The 19782-nt window shown below is 48.1% G+C and overlaps 1 protein-coding gene across 4 annotated transcripts in view; it reads left to right on the forward strand.

Annotated features, from left to right (window-relative positions):
- Window positions 1-19782, forward strand: part of LOC142558242 (ATP-binding cassette sub-family C member 2-like) — a 393191-nt gene that overhangs the window by 78115 nt on the left and 295294 nt on the right. For 3 of the 4 annotated variants that reach the window (XM_075670389.1, XM_075670392.1, XM_075670390.1), the window contains 3 exons: window positions 8601-8741; window positions 16606-16737; window positions 17562-17629. In XM_075670389.1, coding sequence (XP_075526504.1) covers window positions 8601-8741; window positions 16606-16737; window positions 17562-17629 — 341 coding nt within the window. The remainder of the gene's footprint in view (window positions 1-8600; window positions 8742-16605; window positions 16738-17561; window positions 17630-19782) is intronic. The other variant, XM_075670391.1, reaches the window with a different exon arrangement.

Consider the following 19782-nt stretch of genomic DNA (forward strand, 5'->3'; position numbering starts at 1 on the left):
GAGTCAGAGAATCGGTCAAGGTGTGCCGCCGCAGGGTCGAAGCTCTAACCTGCAAGATGCTTCCCATAACTTCCATTCTCGCAGTAAATGGGATCTGAAAAAATTGAATGCGATCAATACTCTTTGGGAACTTTACCCAGTTTGAGGTCTGTCTGTCTGTCTGCATTTATGACCGTATTTAACCTCTTTCACCCCAGACGCGGTCACTGGGTTCTTCATGGTCTAATAGTTAGGTAGTCGGGTTGCTTTGCTGAGGGAACCGGGTACAAAACCAACCGTCGGACCAACTTGGGTCGCTGGGCATGTGTCACGCTTGAATGACGAAAAAATGTCTGTACGGAACCGGACACGCGTCATTTATATTCACACATGGGCCACCCGCGAACTTTGCGGCACCTCTAGATGACGCAGCATACCGAGGGGGAAGGGCGAGAGAGAAGCCCTGCTGCAGTAGATGCCTCGTACACGACGTGTTTCGGCGGCGCAATACAGTCTGTAGCTACATGGCTGCAGTGCTAATCGCATTAACGTCGGCTGTAATTGTGAGATGATCCCTGCCAAAATCCCTTTTCCAGAGTGTCAAAGGAGCTAATAGGTCCATGCTTTCGCTGCACCTCATGAAGTGCGTTTAAATTTGAACGAAAAATATAAAACTGAGGAAATCCAGCACTGTGGGAATCTGTGTTATCTGAAGCATTTTGTGAATCCGAGCTATCCAGCATTGTTTGGTGTTTGGCGAATCGATGCCAGGTTGACCGACGCGTTCCTGTAGATTGAGTAGTTCTGCGTGCGGGTCGCGGGAGTACGTGCGTGTGACCACAGCAGCACGACGACAACCACCTTGTACCATGGCAGTGGCATAATTTCTGGGCCGGCCGTTCAGCGCGAGTTAGGGACATGGCAGTTATTCGTTTCTGCATACGTAGTGGACGAGCATAAGCAAGAGAAACACAGATTGTTATGTTATCGGGGACTACGTGGTATACAGTAGTACGTACGCATGGCTAATTCATGGGGTGTATGTTAAAATGACTACGACATTTATTCTTCGGCTAAAAAATACTAAAACTTGATTAACTTGAGTGATCGTGAAGTCTGTACAAAATCGCGCAGGTTCTACGTAGCCTAAGCTGCTGCGGGAAAAATAATGAGCAAAGTGGAGGTCCAGTACCGGAAGCAGTGTAGTCGCATGGCGCATTAAAGCGCAAGCTGTCATGAGGAAAGGAGACAACAGAGTGGCACGGACCGCATGCTCGAAGTATTTTAAACACTTGGCTGGCTTTGGAACGTGACAGTGCAGCAGATTCCGCGAGAGGCCACTCTATGATTCCTTTCCAAAATTCACACTGGCACCCTGTTTGTCAAAACATGGCTAGATGAGAAAAGTATATACGTTACCTTGACCAATAAATGCTTATTTTGCGAAATAATGTCACCGACGATTACGATAATTCTTAATAAAGAATTTCAGTGGATCTGTATACGTGCTTTCATTTCATGTTATATCGGCTGGCGGCGACAATCTGTCTCGTGCGGCACACTGCAAACGGCCCGAAGTGTGGCGCGACTGCCTCGATAATGGGGAGATCGCGAGAGGTAGTGCTTGGGTAACCCGTGGGCGCGCTTCACAGCAGCCGCCACGCAGCTATGCAGCGCTTTGTTTCCATACAGACGACGCGCGCTACCCTGGCACTATATCAGTTCAATTAAATTTTCTTTATTTACCAGAAAATACGTTACCACAATATACATATCGCAGCCATCGTCCCACAGCCCGCCTTGCGCGGCACTACGCTTTTCCTCGCACAGCTTTGGTTGCACCAACGACGAGCTAGTATCCCTTCGTTGCCGCGAAATAGTGCCACCATTGTCAGTGACAACACACAAGGGAGCGTCACATCGAGCCTTACTCGAAGCCGCTAGCCATCGCCTCAAGGGCGATCCAAGTAGGTCGCGAAGCTTCTGGCGATTGAGGTTCAGAAAAACTTGTCACCTACATCAGCAAGGGTGGTTATGGGAGGAGCAGTGATTGAGGCGCGAGTATGTTTGGAGGGAACTAACATTGGGTGGGGGGGGGGAATAAAAAAGCGTTTTTTTTAATTACAGCGAGACACATTTAGATTCATTCAGCGAAAATAAAATTCCTTGTCAATCTTCTATATGCCTGACGAGTAAGGAAAATACAAGCTTATTTTAATTGGTTATTATCAATATACACATTTTTTCAGCGCCCATCGTAACGCCGCTATCACTTGCAGTGCAATGCAGCTCTTGAAGTGTGCAGAAAGGCGCGCTCGTAAAGTTCACCTGTTACAATACGCCCCCCCTCCCCGCCCCCGAACGCGTTGTGCTGTTTTGCTTGTCGTCGTTTGTCTGTGTTTGGTGACGCGGCTAGCTTCATTGTTTATTAATCTGTGCAGCCACAATCAATGTGCTATGACCGCCAGACAGTTGTTTAGTTGATTTCGTGCAACTGCGCCGGGCGACGAGCTTGGCGTCCGACGATAAAACCAGCACTCCACACCTAACACTTTCGTCAGCCTCCAAAGAAAGTATGCTCAGTGCACGGGTACGATTTCGACAGTCGTACGGATGGCCTTTTCCTGGATTGCTTTCAGCGCTGAAAGCTTGAAACGGCCGAGTCGAATGGCGGGGAATTTGAATATCCAGCTCTAATAGCAGGCCACCGAAAGAAATTTCGCGCCTTCGAGAACAAAATGACCACACTTCGTTTTTTAACGGATATGGCATCACAATAGTTTTTCTTCTACCGGAAGTGCTCCCTTCTCACACAGATGACGCTAAGCCTCGTGAACTGCCGTTGAACCACCATGTTTTGAATGTATGGGTTTCTATGGAAGCTTCACTATGAGGTATATTTACCTTAATCGAACATTTCCCTCAGACGATGGACCCCTGGAAGCCTAGCCCCGGGCACCAACAGTAATAATCGCTGGACAAATAAAGTTCACTCCTATGCCATTCTCTCCAGTTCCATGGGCAATGATTCCTGCCACACACGCTAGTGCCGTGCACTGAAGTCAGCAGCTGATGTCGCATCCGAGAGTAGCTCTCACCACTTCACGCCTCCTTCGCTCCCCTCGGAAGCGCTGATGAGGTCATTATGCAAAAAAAGAGGTGAGGCGTGCAGACAGGACACAAGAGTAGAGATGTGGACAACACGAACGCCGGCGTTCTCTACTCTTATGTTCAGTCTGCAGGCCTCACCTCTTCTTTGCATAATGAATCCTTAGAGAAGAGACACAGCGGTGGCGTAGAGGTAGGACATCCGCCTCGCGTGCAAGAGGACCGTGGTTCGAATCCCGGTGCCGCGCAATTTTTCCACCGGAATAAAAAAATCCTCGTGTTGATAAAATTGAATAAACAGGCCTGGAGTGTGGTCTGATCCCGGTGACCAGAACCGGTAACGCACTCCCTCAGCAGAGCAGGATTGGCCACCCTGATGCAGTACTTGACCACAACTTCCTATATGAAAAAGGTAGCGAGGTACTGGAAGTGGTAAGGGAATACATCTACTTAGGACAGGTAGTGACCGCGGATCCGGATTGTGAGTCTAAAATAGTCAGAATAATAAGAATGGGCTGGGGTGCATTTGGAAGGCATTCTCAGATCATGACCAGCAGGTTGCCATTATCCCTCAAGAAAAATGTGTGTAACAGCTGTGTCTTACTAGCACTCACGTATGGCGAAATTGAGGACGACAGAACGAGCTATGAAAAGAATAATAATAGGTGTAACCTTATGGGATGAGAAAAGAGCAAATTGGGTGGGGGTAGAAACGCGTGTCAATGACATCTTAGTTGAAATCAAGAAAAAGAGATGGGGGTGGGGGCATGGGCAGGACATGTAATGAGGAGGGAAGATAACCGATGGTCATTAAGTGTTACGGACTGGATTCCAAGGGAAGGTAAGTGTAGCTGGGAGCAGCCGAAAGTTAGTTAAGGTGGATGAGATTAAGTTTGCAGGGACAACATGGCCACATTTATTACATGACCGAGGTAGTTGGAGAAGTATGGGAAAGGCCTTTGCCCTGCAGTGGGCGTAACCAGGCTGATGATGATGAAGTATGTATGTATGTAGGACACTGTAATGATGGCAATGACGTGACAAAAATGATGGCATGACGAAAAGAGAGTGATGATGCTGGAATAATGACGTCGCACGATCAGAAGGACATGACGACGACGGTATGACCACTGACGCATAATAACGACTATCTGACGTCGAACGCCGAAATATGACGTAGAAAGATCGACATCGATCTGTCAACGAAGGTTGTCTAACAACGACAGGACGACGATGCGATAACGTTACTGAAGTGATAACGTTGGCAAACGACAGCGTAATGACGACGGCATCAGAACAATTATATGACGATCACTTCTCAATGGCAAGAGTGTGACGACGGCGGTATGCCGGGAGTTGCACGATGAAACTAGAGTGACAACAATGATGCGCGTATGGGCTCTATAACGTAAAACTATTCCAAGCTGTTTTATTCCTATATCCTCACATCAAATTTGCGTAACCGCCGATGCAATCATCGGGCGGTCATCCGCATGATTCTTTGAGCAGACCAATGAAACCCTCTCCTAGTTTATTGGAGGTCAGTTTTGCTTGCTTGAAAAACAAATAACACTGCCTACACTGAGTGGCTTGTCTTGTCTGATTGGCTGACAACTCACGAGGAGCACGCTCATGCGGAGAGGTATTCGATGGGGCCGAGCCACTGCACTGAAGAAAGATAACCTGATGAAGAGGGTGGTGCCGGAGTCCGCGATTGGTCCGCTTTCCCATACTTAGCTTGCGGTGGCTCGTCGGCAGTCGCGGCGGCATGCAACGGAAGCATAAGAATGACACTAAAACTGATCCTGAGCAAGGAAGAGTTGGCCGAACTAGGTCGTAAATGTAGCGAAAGTGCTCGAAAATGTTACACTGCCGCGCAAAAAGCTTTATTACACGTAAATAAACCTATGATCTCCGACAGGTGCGAGAGCCAGTGCCTGAGCCATCTTTTATCCTTTCGGAGCGGGACAGCCTACGGCTATTGAGAAAGAAAATTCAGTTTTGTTTGGCATATTAATGCATCTGTAACGCGTACACCTCTCATTGACGCGGTGAGTTTTTGCGGTTGCGTGACATCGTGTGAGAGGCAAGTGAAGTGGGAGCTGCCCGAAAGCTTTTGAACAATAGCCGAGGGCTGATGGCGAAAAGGCGTCGAATCAGAAATAACTATTTTTCTTCTGTTCGGTCAAATCATGATTAACCAGTGTGTACACGTAACACCAAATGGGGAGCTATCGCGGATTTCATGACGTTCCGTGAAAGACAGCTGAAGTGGGGTGGTTCAAAAAATGTTTGACAAATTACAGAGGGCTGACTGCAGAATTGGAATAGAAAATTTCGGACTAGTTTTACATTTAGCGCCCTATGACGGTATGACGGCTGCAGTGTGCCTACTGATGTATGATAGCTGCTGACTACGACACAACGACGAAAATAGCATGAAAACTGCGGCATAATTACAATTCAATGATGACAGCATGTTTACGATAGAATGACGAAGTATTTACTTTACGTTTATAGAGTGACGAAGCCGGTATGACGACAACGGCACGAAGACAATGGACTGACGACGACTGTCACGGCGATGGCATGATGAAGTCGGCATGTATGTATGTATGTATGTGTGTATGTATGTATGTATGTATGTATGTATGTATGTATGTATGTATGTATGTATGTATGTATGTATGTATGTATGTATGTATGTATGTATGTATGTATGTATGTATGTATGTATGTATGTATGTATGTAATTAGATTTTAACGAACGCTGCGATCAACTTGGTCACGCTTGAATAAAGCTGGAATACTTACGTCGAAGTTTTGATGGCACCATTAAAAGAGTAAATGCTCTGAACCACAAGGAGCTCATCCACGAAAACAAATTGCTGCAGACCTCACCTCTAGATGACTGTCGATGGTAATGCAGTCAGTATTCAAGCAATGTATCAACACATGGTATTTCTGAATTCCCGTTTACTTAACATATGTAGTGGGCACTCTGATGCTTCCTATGGTTCGGTATCGTCCCACTTTGCTATGGAATTTGCTTGTCAAGGTCTTTCATAAGAATGGCAGCATGACTGCGATTATATGACACCGACGCGGTGACGACGACTGGATAACGAAGACATAGATAGAACGACAAAGGTGCCCAACCAAGACATGAGGACAATGTGATGACGACGAGTGTATGATGACAATGAAGTGACGACCGTGATACGGCGAAAACAAGATGACGAAGCTGGAATTAGAACGAGGCAAAATCACAACGATATTAGGCGGATGGTATGACAGCGGATGCATATTAGTGACAATATGGCCACGAACGCCGAAGAATGACGTAAAAGAATCGACTTCAACCTCTCAACAAAGGTTGTTTAACGACGACCACAATGCGATAACGTTGCTGAAGTGATGACTATGGCAAAACGACAGAGTGACGACGACGGTATCACGACAATGGTATGACGATAATTAAATAATGCTGATAGTCATATGGTGAAGCTAGAGTGGCAAGGTTGACGCGAGTACGACGGTATGACGACTGCATTGTGACTACAGATATATGATTCAGAGCGGCTGTCTGACGATGACGCAAGGACGAAGACAGCGTGTGAACAGCGGCATAATTGCACCTGAAAACTACATGATTACAACTGAATGACGAAGAAGGATTGCCATCGATAGAGTGACGAAGCCGGTATGACGAGTAGGGGATGATGATGACTGTGTGACGGCGATGGCGTGGTGACGGCGGCATGACGAGTGTTCGATAACGAATTTGGAAAGACGACACAACAACGGCGACGGCATAAAGAGGACGGTATGGCGACAAATCATTGACGATGACTGTATGACGACGACGCGAGGATGACGATGGCATGGAAACGGTATGGGCACAATGGGATGAAGACGAGTGTAGGATGACAATGGTGTGATGAGGGCTGTATCACGGGGCTGTATTACGATGACGACGGCATAATGACAAACGGATGACAAAGCACGACAGACGACAGTGGAGCGACCGCAACGGCGTCACGACGGTGGTGCGACAACGAATACATGGCGACTGTACGACGACAATGACGTAAGGGCGATGGCATGACGAGAGTCGGATGAGAATGCTGGAGTGATGACGATACAAAGACCTGGTGGCATCACGGTTCCGAGCACGCACGTAGTGGCCCAAGCTACTAGGCAAGATGGGCCCCTGTATCAGCGTAGAAGGCGTGAAGACGATGGCATGAGGACGCTCAGGCCACACAGTTGGAATGGCGAGCATGGAACGACTACAACGACATCGCGACGCCGAGCGCATACGCAAGCACTTGGTCGGTGTAAGAGGCTAGACAGACAGACAGACAGACAGGTAGGCAGACAGGCAGACAGACAGACAGACAGACAGACAGACAGACAGACAGACAGACAGACAGACAGACAGACAGACAGACAGACAGACAGACAGACAGACAGACAGACAGACAGACAGACAGACAGACAGACAGACAGACAGACAGACAGATAGATAGATAGATAGATAGATAGATAGATAGATAGATAGATAGATAGATAGATAGATAGATAGATAGATAGATAGATAGATAGATAGATAGATAGATAGATAGATAGATAGGCTAAAAAAAGGCCTGCAGTAGGCAAAGAATGCTAGTCAAATTGAAGAACAATGGCTGCTTGAGGTAGGACATACTCTTGATCTAGGTCGATCAGCACCAGTCTCGAACGTTTCGTCTGTCAGTCAAGAACATTTCAACATAAGTTACAGCCATCGTCATCTCAAAAAAATCTCAAGGCACCTAAGCATTCCTCATAAGTTGGGACTGCGATACCTGTAATGTCAAATAAACGCCACTGAGCTGTCCTTCCAATTATGGCCTCCTCGAAGACAAACGAGCGCGCTGAGACGCTTGGCTAACGCCTCCTAGATAGCATAAGGCTGGTACACTTTGGTCCGTGACGTCATGGTACCTTCACATAGTGCCACAGAACTGAAAGGAGAGGTTCCCGAGTAAGCTGCGCTGATTTTCATTCACCGCTATCGTCACACCGGGCTTGGAAATTGAAATTTTGGTCGACTAGCGTAATGTCCTTGAGCAGAGTGCTCAGGGCTGCTATCGGGACGCTCTGATTTAGGCCAGTGGGTAACGCACTCGGTTTCTCAGCGTGAGGTAGTAGGGTCGAAACTCACTGCCGTCAACAATCTCCCTTTCGAATTTTTTCACCATTTTTATACATCAGTTTTTATAGTGATTACCAATGTGCAGTTAGAACACAGGCAAGAGATTGCGCGGGCAAGGAACGCGTGGATAACACAGGCTCTCGAAAGGGAGGGTGACGGCGCCTCGCCGTTATCACCTACCCCTAACTCTACAACTCTACAGTTTAGTTAGTTTACCAGCCACCCAACCACCACTTAGTTAAGTCATGGTTGTACGGCAGCGGACTACATGTGCAACACGCCTTAAATTACCTTCGTTTCTTTGCGTTCGCAGGCCATCTTGTGCCTGGCATCTCTGCAAAGATTCTTCGGCGCCCAGTATTCGTCATCATGCTTCTTCCTTGTGGTGGCCATTGTGTTCACGGCATCGGCTACGGATCTGTGTGGATTTCAAGCGAGGCTCGTAGCATCCACCGTAAGCACGGATTGTCCAGGTCTCTGTGAACTTCTTCATGCCTGTGAAGCATGTTTGAAGGAACTGACGTTTCTGCGCTTTGAACTGAAATGTATAATATTCTTACGGGGCTAAAAACAATCAGACGTGTATTTACAGAATATTTAGAATAACTATATCAGCTGACAAGATGGTAGCCAGCGCGCGAAGCCCAGTATATCGTCTTCTTCCGACGATGATTAAAACATCTCCTTCGTCAGCGTGTCACACGACCCCCGGCGGCTGAAGCACCGGCTCGGTGATGGTTAGGGGGCGGGCGAGTAATACAACTTAAGACGCGCGACGTGGACCACGTCAGAGCGATGCGGAGTCACGGTTGGCTCAAGAGGGGTGATTTCGTACATGACGTCAGTTACTTGACGCAAGACACGGTAAGGGCTGGAGTGGCGTGAAAGTAACTTCTCCGAGAGGCCAACGCGTCGCGGCGGTGACCAAAGGAGAACCAGGGCGCCCGGTGTGTAATGGACGTCACGATGGCCGGCGTCATATGAGCGCCGCTGATTGTCCTGCGACTCCACAAGTCGACGTCGAGCAAGATGGCGTGCTTCTTGTGCTTTAAGGATGCTTCACGGGCGTACTCGGATGTGGAATTCAGACTAGCAGGCAGAACGGTGTCGAAAGGTAACGTAGTGTCACGGCCAAACAAGAGGAAGGTCTCGCCATAATGCATGCGGTATTATGGCGAGACGAATTACAGGCGAAAGTAACGAACGGCAGCGCAACTTCCAAGTCGTGATGGTCATCGCAGACATACATGGAAAGCATGTAAGTAAGCGTGCGGTTAAGGCGCTCGGTTAGACCGTTCGTTTGTGCATGGTAAGCAGTAGCAAGTTTGTGTTTAGTCGTCCATGAGTGTAGGATGGCATTGACAACTTTAGAAAAAAAGTAGCGGCCTCGGTCGGTGAGGAGCTGTCGATGGACGCCGTGGTGAAGGCTGACGCTTTCTAGAAAGAAGTCGGTGACATCGGTTGCACAGCATGTCGGAAGAGCCCGTGTAATTGCATATCGGGTGGCGTAGTCTGTTGCTACAGCAATCCACTTGTTTCCCGAAGCAGACGTAGGGAAAAGGCCTAAAAGATAAACACCTACACGGAAGAATGGTTATGATGGTACCTCAAATGGTTGAAGGCGACCAGCAGGGAGTTTGGTCAGCTTTTTTGCGTCGGAGATCACACGCAGCCACATAACGGCCGACGTCTCGGTATAGACCAGGCCAAAAGAAGCGCCGATGAAAGCGGTCATAAGTCCGTGACACGCCAAGGTGACCTGCAGTCGGTAAATCATGAAGCTGGGCAAGAACAGTCTGACGCAGATGCTCAGGCACAACGAAAAGTCGGACAGGGCCCTCCGAGCGCATTTTAGAGCGGTACAATATACCATCTTGAAGTTCGAACATTCGAAGGGAAGGATCTGGCGTCGTTGACGTGAGCCGTTAAATAAGGTGTTGCAAGGAGGGGTCCCGACGTTGTTCGGCTCCAATGTCGCGAAAAGCAGCCAGAGAGAGAACGGTTACAGGTATGCCGGGCGCAGAAAAGTCAGGAGGGTCGACAGGATCCGTCCGGTCGGTCTTGTATACGACGGAATAGTTGTATTCTTGGAGGCGGAGAGCCCAGTGGCCAAGGCGCCCTGAAGGATATTTCAGGGATGAAAGCCAACACAGAAAGTGGTGGTCCGTGATGACTGTGAATTGGCGGTCGTACAAATAGGGGCGGAATTTACCCACTGCCTAAACGAAAGCCAGACTCTCGAGTTCGGTGATAGCATGATTGCTCTCCACCGAGGAAAGAAGGCGGCTGGCGTAGGTAACGTCTCTTCGTAACCGAGGAGGCAGGTGACGCAGAGCAGGAACAGCTGGTATCTCGAACGGCTAACACTCGTGCCAAGCACTGGCGATCCGGCTGGCCCACTGGTTGCACAGCAGGCATGGAAGAGACGATCTGGCTGGCCTTGTTCCTGTGGTCTTCTTCTTCTTCATTACAATATATATAATGTCCCTTTGATGTAGCTTGTCGCGGACGGAGAGGATGCAGCGGAGCACCAGGACCAGAGGACCAGCGTAGCAGGCTCTTGGAAGGGACTGGCGAGTGCCGTACTTAGACCGCAAGCACGCGCCGCCCAACTTTATTTTCGTCATCTTTGGCCATATGCCGCCCAAGGCCACCGACCTTTAGCATCAGCGCGTAGCGGCGTCGGCGGGCACTACAGCCCCATCCCCCCTCCGCCCAGAGAGAATGACAAAATGTACTCGTCGACGAAGTGGAGACGGTGTTGTCTTGGTTACATGAATACCCGCGGATACAGTTCTGTGAGAGGGGACTTGAGGTAGGCCGGTTTGAGGGGATCTAATGAGACTGCCTCTTCGCGACCATTTAATAGGATGGTGGCGGACACAGTACGGTCCATATTAGGAACGTGTAAGGGGCGCCTTTACAGCTCCTCCTCTGACAAAAACACGGGTGGAAGACGCAAGGTCCGGATGCAGAAAGATGCAGTGCTTTGAAGATCGAGGTGGTTTAGGGAGTAGTATCGGAATGCATTCGTGTAGGCATAGAAAGTACATTAGTGGGCTGGGGCAAGGGGCCCGAAGGAACTAAAAAAATGATATGCAGGGGTACGGCAGTGTTTAGCGCCAAGCAGGCGGCTGAGGAAAGTGAACTTAAATTGCGGGCCATTATAAGTGGTCCCGACGCTGGAGCAGCCAAGCGGGAAAGCCATGCTGAAACGAAAGCTTTGGTGACCGTTTCCGCAGTGATGTCAAGAATGGGCGTGGCTTCGGGCAACGGTGAAGCGGTCAGTCATTGTTAGAATGTACCGGCAGTCACGAGGAGGAGGAAGTGGTCCCACCAAATCAAGATGAATCTGGTCAAAGCGACAGTCAGGTGGCAAGAACGAATGCGTAGGAGTCTTTGCGTGGCGGGTCACTTTGGCGTCCTGGAATGCGAGGCACGAACGTGCCCACTGGCGAACATTGGTGTCAATGCTTGGCCAGACGTAGCGCTGTGTAATGAGGCGCTGCGTGGTTCGGATGCTGGGATGGCAGATACCGTGAAGGGATTGGAACACTGCACGACGGAAGGCAGCTGGAATGAAGGGGCGAGGTGCAGCCGGTGACATGTCACACCAGAGTAAGCCAGGAATAAAGGGGTGAGGAATGACTTGCAGACGCAGGGAACGGGCATGGTCACGCAGCACTTGCAGCTAAAGGTCATCCATCTGCGCCCGTGCTAGACGCTCCCACTCCACAGTTGATGTAGAAGTGCGGATAGAGGTGATGCGGTAGAGTGCATAGGCTGCCTCGTTTTCGGTGTGCGTTATGTGCCATGGTGAACTCCGATATACAGGCCAGCTAACGAAAATCTCTGGCCCTCCAAGAAGTGCTGGAAGTGCTTGATGGTGGAGTAGACAACGAGCAGCTCGCGTCCGAAAACGCTATAGCGAGCCTAGGCAGGTTGGAGGTTCCGAGAGAAGCCCAGTACGCCACTCGCAGTCGATTTGCTGCTGGAGAACCGTACCGATGGCCACACTGGAAGCATCCACCACGATGCGAGTAGGCATATTAGTTCTCGGGTGGATCAGTCCTTAATGCAGCTTGAGCTTCGAGAGACCAGGAGATCGCGGACGAGGAGCCCTTGGTCGTGCGAAGAAGGTCAATCAGTGGGTCCAGGCCCTCAGCCCAGTGCAGAATAGAGCGTGGGAAGAAATTCACTTGGACAACAAACTCACGCAGCTGACGTAGGGTAGTAGGTACTGGGAAGTGTTACATGGCCTGAAAGTGGCAAGATAATGGACGAATTCTCAGCGCCGAGATGTGATTACCCAGTAACTCGGGCTACGAAGACCAGAAGGCGCATTTCTGCGCGTGAACAACCAGACCAAATTGCTGAAGGCGCTGAACAAGTTCCCGGACGCAACGCTCAATCTTGAAGATTGGGACTCGCGACGGGGGTGGCGTCGATGTAGGCAAAAAAAAAAGCCGGGAGTCCGTGCGTTACCTCGACATTGAATCTTTGGAACATTTGAGCTGCGTTCCGTGACCCAAACAACATGCGCCCATACTCAACAGCCGGAATGGTTTGGTAATTGCAGTCTTGGAGATATTGGTAGGTTCAACGAATTTGGTGATACGCCTTGACACGGCGCATTTTACTAAACATTTTGCATCCTTCCAGGTGTCCTGTGAAATCTTGAATGTGTGGAAGGGGATAGCTATCCTTGACCGGGTGAGCGTTGAGCGCCTGGTAGTCGGGAAAGGGACCCCAGTCAGCCGGTTCTTTCTTGGGCACCATAAGGAGTAGGGAGGCCCAAGCACTGGACGAATGGTGCATGATACCCAGCTGGAGCATGTGCTTGAACTTGCGTTTAGGAAAGGCCAGACGCTCACCGAAGTCGTGGCGTGGACGAGCTGCGCCGGGTGTACCACGCGTCACAGTGTGGTGGATAACACTGTGCTTGGGTGGCTGATATATGGGGCCTCGTCACCCCAGGAAAGCTTTCGAGGACGCGAGCGTAGGGGCATGGTGGAATCAGCATGCCGATGCCAGTGGGAGCGATAACCTACCAAACTCCAGGGATGAAGAATCATTTCTTGGTGTCAATCAGGTGACGGCGGTGCATGCTGACGTCGAGGTCAAAATGGGTCAAGAAGTCAGAGCCGACGATAGGCTGATTGACGTGGGCTACGATGAATGCCCACTGGAATGTGCGCCGCAGGCCAAGGTCATGAGTGAGGGACCGTAGACCATGCGGGGCGATGCAGGTAGAATTGGCCGCATGAAGTGTAGGGCCAGGCGACTTAGAAGCGCGGTAACGCTCGGAGAACGGCAGTACGTGGACCTCGGCAACAGTGCCTACAAGGAATCGTAGGCCGGAAATGCGATCCATAATAATGAAAAAGGCGGCTGGGTTCTAAGGCGACGTCACACGCCGCCGTCAGTGATCTGGCAATGCGTTTCGTGATCACTAGCATGGGAACTTGCACTTACAGGTGCGGTGCTGAAAAGTGTGACATTACTAGGAAATAGGCGAGCTTCTAGGATTGAGCGAGCGCAGACTGCTCGGGGAAGAGCGACGGCGGCTGGGGCGTGAGGAGGAGCCGCGCTGGTTAAGGCAGGACGTCGTAAAGACGTCGATCTTTAGCGTCGCCACTTAGCGGCCTTGGTGGGCGCTACAAGCTCAGTAAACCTGAGCTGTGGCCGATGGTCAGTTTTTGCTGCACTTCATTGTAGGGCTTTTCTTTGTTTGCCTGAACGCCCTCTCGTTGGTTATAGGCTGAGGAGGCACACGTACTCGAGAGGAAGCTTTAGCTCGGGTGCTACTATCTAAATACATGTAAATACATACGTTTTTCTTGGCAACACTGCAACAAATTTGACAAGGTTTGTTGCATTTAAAATGAATACATAAAATCTAGCGACTGTAGGTTTCAAACTTCTCAGGTAAGTTGTCAATTCTTCATTAAAAATTCGCAAAAATATCACATTTTCTGGAGACGTAACCATAAAGTTTACAACTCTGTAACTCAGGAAGAAAAAATGACATCACAATTCTCTGAATTGCATCCAATAGTACATCTGAAGCGGACTAAATTGATATATCGCTTGTGATTCTCAGAAATATTCAGTAATATAGCATAGCTTTTGCAGAACCCTTGTATACAATGTAACAAATTCATATGTAAGATATAAATTAACATATAGAATTTGCTCGGTTTCAAATATCTAGTGGATGCCGTTTACAGAACCGCGATATCTATTCTTGATACACAGCTACTAATGTGGAAACTTCATGCTTCTGTTTTTTCGTTTCTCTAGCGGCCATTAGAAATTATGCAAAAGCTAGGATCTCTTTAGAGACGCGGCACATCATCAGAGTCAATGAAGCAAAATTCTCCAACGCAGAGAAGAACGACAGGCAATTGCTCTGTTTCCCACCGTATACGACTCCAGGCATTCTCGCAATCAAGCTCAACGAGGTAGCACACCGCGAAGCTCGAGGTCTTACTCGCCGATCTGAGCAAAGAATGACTTCCATCGATCAGGAGAACGCGGAGGAGGAAATCTGGAGAGAAAAAGCTAGATTTACAGGGTTTAGCGACATTACCAAATTCTATCGAAATCGGAGGCAAGTATTACCACCACCTCACACTAAACTAAAAGGAGCTGAGTCCATTACTTGGAGGCCATTACAACCAAAAACTCATACGAGACCCGTGAAAGTAAAAACTTTCTACCCCGATATATACTAGAGCGATATGTGCAAGCGATTCAAGTCTGTTAGAGCCACCCTTGAGCACATCTTGTGGTGATGTGGAATATACCAAAATAAAATGGCAGTCTGCCCGCAAAATCTACGGGCGCGGTGGCCGGCCGTGCTGCTCAGCTCAGAACTCCAAGACCAACTTTGGGCCGTCCAGCGAGCCAAGGAAGCCTCACTGGAGCAGCAGCTCCCAGTGGCCATCTAGGCAGGCCCTGCCTTCCAATCGCCGGATTAGAAATAAAGTTATCGCATAAAATTTTTTTCGATCTTTCGAATTTTCGAAAACTCTTTCAACAAAATTCAGGCGCTAAACGGATATTCCGCTTCTAACAGTCACTAGAACTTAGCTTTCTCTCTACAAATGAAACACATTTCATTAAGCTTGGTCCAGGGATTATCTCAGAAAAGCGTTTTTGCGTTTTACGTGCATTTGAATAGGCCGCGTCAGTGTTGGTCCCGAGCTAAAGCTTCCTCTTAAAACTGCCGTCATGGCAATTTCGATCTATGCCTTTGATGACCCGAAAGAGGGCGCATGCGTCATGGCATCTTGCTCCTTGCCGTTGCTGATGTTTCGTGGCAGCACGTGTTTCCCTTATTTTATTTCCTTTCCTTCAATTTTGATCACCGATTACAATCTTTCAATGTTTTTGCTTGCTCATTCGCAAAACAACGTATTTTCCCCACCAGCTCGGTTGTAAAATTATGTAGTACGTTATGACTAACCAATATAATTAACAAATAAGTAAATAGACAAACAAACGAACGAACGAACGAACAAACAAACAAACAAATAACTAAGTAAATAAATTAATAAATAAATATACTTCTCTACATTACGCTTTGCACAATCCGTAAATGGTCAGAAATACAGAAACACGGAAAATCTCCATCGAAAAAATCAGTTAGAAGGAGAAGTCAGTTTCAGTTCGCTTCATTATCCCGCGCTGCATGCATAATAATAAATCACTAAGAGGCTAAATATTTTACTGGGATTCCGAAGAAAGGATTATCTTTCCCTAAGCGCATATTCAAGCAATGAAATATCGGAATATTCTGATAAACCACTGAATCACGAACCATACTTCCAGGTATGCTTCATTTCACCTTCCTTCTTTGAACAGCGATTGCACATTTCATTAGGGGCACCTCAGAAATTTCCGATTACAGGTAGAAAATAGAACTTAAATAGCGTAACATGAAACCACTTGATCTGCCGTATGTGGAAGGCGGTAAACATGCAACAGCCAAGTTAGATTACGTTTAACACTGGGCAACGCTGTTGCCATAGCTCTGTTACTTATGCCTGTCATTTTTCTTTTCAGAATTCAAAATTATGTCCGGCATCACTCGCGGCGCACCACGTCTACTTGACACTCGTTCCTCATTGTTTTCTTTTATATCTTACGGTAATCATACTGGGAGGGAAAGCCCGGAGTCTGCGAAAGGCATTAGAGTGCGACTTCAGTTTCATCTTACACCACTCTTAAGAAATAGCATGGCGTGGGGCGAATGAATAAAAAAAAAAGACAGGACGGAAACCTTCATTGCTACTGTGTGTCGTCTCTTTCAGTCAGTTCCAGCAGAAGTCGATTTTAGGACAAGCCTTCTCATCCTGAACGCCCTGATTCTTTGCGTCACTGCCGGGAACCTGGTGGTGGCTGGCTTGCGGGACACCCTCGTTTACAATCGACGTTCCGGCAAGGTGCGACTCGAATTTCTGGCCGCTCACACCTACCGCCATCCGAACGAAATAAAATGGGTGGTGACAAAGCGACAAGAGTGTCGGCTTAACTAGTGACCAGAGAACTATTGTCGCTGTAGCTTAGAGCGGAACAGAAAAGTCTTCATTCAGTCGCAAAAGTAACTGCCGCTGAGGTGATACGTAGCATGCGCGTGAACATTTGATCACGTACGTTCTGCCAAAACACAAGCTCAAAAGCTTTATTGTCTCTTTTTTGCTTCGCTTCATCTTGTAAGTGCTTCAAAGTTTTTATAGAGGCTTTCTAATTATTACTGATATTGGTCTTCGTAATCAACAATAGATCACGTGCGCTGTAATGGCTGTGATGTTGGATACATTATACTTAAGGTACATTATAGATTAAGCGCCTCGACTGTTGATTTAACATGAGAAACATATTTTAGCGCAAAAGCACACAGGAGTACAAGCAGTAGCAATATTTTATTGATAACAGAGTGCGCGGATATTGCTGATGCAACTGAGCGGTTGTCCTCTGGACAAGCCGACGTAATATTTCAATATAGCCAGCTGAACGCCTCTCTGGCTTTCATAACTTAAAACGTCAGTTTCTTTAAAGCAGGAATTTCTTGAAGGGAACTATGGGATAATTCCTAAGAGATAAGGAATTAAGCGTTTCATTGTAGTGTAAGCGTTTCTTCATACGCGTTTTGCGACCATCCACCGACACGGCGGAAGTGGGAATGAGTTATTCGTCTGTAAATAAAATAGGCACCTAGGTTGTCGGAAACAAAATTCTTCAGGCTATAACGTTCTTATTTCTTTAGTTCCAGGTGACTGAGGAAGAGGAATCCTATTCACCATTAGGCCTCTTCATCTGCGTCCCTATACACAGGTGAGAGCTAGAATGCCTTCACGTTTGCCTGGGCCCAGGTTGAAGTACGATGCAAGTGTGTCAGCTTGGTTGTCATGCGCGCTGTCCCAATTCCGCGATAAAGTCGTTGTTGGCATTAGCTGCCGTATTTCAATCAATCAATCGATCAATCAATCAATCAATCAATCAATCAATCAATCAATCAATTAATCAATCAATCAATCAATCTTTATTTCGCATTCATTCATTTACAAAAAAATTAACGCTGGGACAAGAACTAAAAGCTGCTGTTTTGCAGCTTGACAATATCCCTGCCCGTATTTAGGCCAGCAAAGCTCACTGCTTTGCACTCTTATACAGCCATTAAAACCGCAAGTTGGAAAAATAAGGAAAGTTCGCTCAGCTCACTAAGAATTGTTTTGGAGCGCAGATCTTTGGCGCCTGTTCCTGTACTTAGCGCCGGCGTGCCTAGACGTGGCTAGACGTCCCTCGGCGTAACCGGATGAACGAGCACAGCGAAGGATGAGAGAGGGATAGCGCAGCGGCCGATGAAAGACTGCGATAGCGAACAGAGCGCGAGGAGGACAGCGGGGGAAGCCACCTTGAAGCACCAGCAGACGGTATTCGTATCCGTGCATCCGCGATGGGGGCGGCGCCGTCCGTATGGCGTAAGCAAAAAAAAAAACTACCAGAACGCTGACTTTCGCGCATGGCGATCGCCGCAAGCGTTATCGGTTAACAGTACGGTTGCATAAGCTCCAGTTTCATGGAAGCGGCAAATGTAAGGCTGGTCTCCATATGGCGTCACGCGTCGCGGCTTTGTCAGTAGGTGCGGTGATCGGTACGATACCTCAATATATCGCGAAAAGAACACACGTATAGAGCTCGCTCCTAGTATCCTAATCCTCGCTCAGTTTATTTTTGTTTGCTGTGAGATCACGCGGGCTCCGCAGAACAAAATGTCACCAAGCCGTGCTTCATCAAAATATCACTTCCCAAAACCAGCCTCAGCAAACTGATTCAAACATATTGGCCACAGGCTCATGCTGCCACAGGCACACTCAGATAAGCTTAATTGCGGGCTCTCGGTGGCCTACCAATGCGCAGGGCTCAGTCACCGACGCAGACTGATGGGTTCTTCTGAATTCAAGCATTAAAGGTACATTAAAGGCAGATATTAGGTCAAGCTTAAGTGATACATTGCGCTTGGGAATCGGCAAGGTGTCAGTATCATCGCGAAAAGGTCCTTAGTAATCGGGAAACTTAGGTAAATGCAGGACATGGTTAGAGACTCCCCCGGGACCTTGAAGCACTTGCCTGATGACGAAAGCACTGCTCAGGTAAATACTGTCACTAGTACTCAGCCACTCGTTCAAAAAACATCGTTGCATTGCATTAGAAGACGAAATAAAATGCTACTTATCGAGTTCTGTTCCATTTTTAGAAAAAGGAACAAACTGAAATTACTCTTGACAACGACGCAGGCTGTCGAAAGGTTTTCGTTTTCGCTCGACTCTGCGCCACCCATGCTTTCGCGTTTCAGCACTTTCGATATCGCGTAGTGTTGCGTTGGTTTTGCTGGCTCGTGTAACTCGCACAAACTGCAAGTAGCAGAGAATTCAACTTTCATGCCATGCCACGGGATGCCCGAACGGTCTACGACACTTGACCAAAAAACAGCGGTAGTGGCGAATTGTCTCGGTGCCGCCGCCTGTTGGGCGCCGTTTGCTCACCGATGGCAGCAAAGGGCGCTGATGACGTATGCAACGTCACCACTCCCCCGGTTGGGTGGCGGAAGATTTGAATTTCTAAAAAGGTATTGAAACCATGGAGATGCAATTTTCTCGAAAACTAAATACTTTCTTGGCACGAAACAAGCGTTGCGATGTTTGTGGAATGTTATTTAAACAGTCCACGTCGACTTCTTATTTGCGCTTAGTGTTCCTTTAATCTGGTCACATCAAGTCACCGATTCATACAGTATCATAGACTCGCAGAAACATTCGCTGGGACTCAACGAGACCTAGAGAATTATGAACTCACTCACGCTGACGGGCTCAACTCGCATTCAGGCTCAGAATCTGCAGCTCACAGTAGTCAGTCTAATCAGCCAGGAAAAGGCAGGTCCATGCTCAGCCCATGTGGCTAGTTAACGAAAAATTAGGCATCCACGC

Source organism: Dermacentor variabilis, chromosome 9, assembly GCF_050947875.1.
Source record: "Dermacentor variabilis isolate Ectoservices chromosome 9, ASM5094787v1, whole genome shotgun sequence".
NCBI lineage: Eukaryota > Metazoa > Arthropoda > Arachnida > Ixodida > Ixodidae > Dermacentor > Dermacentor variabilis.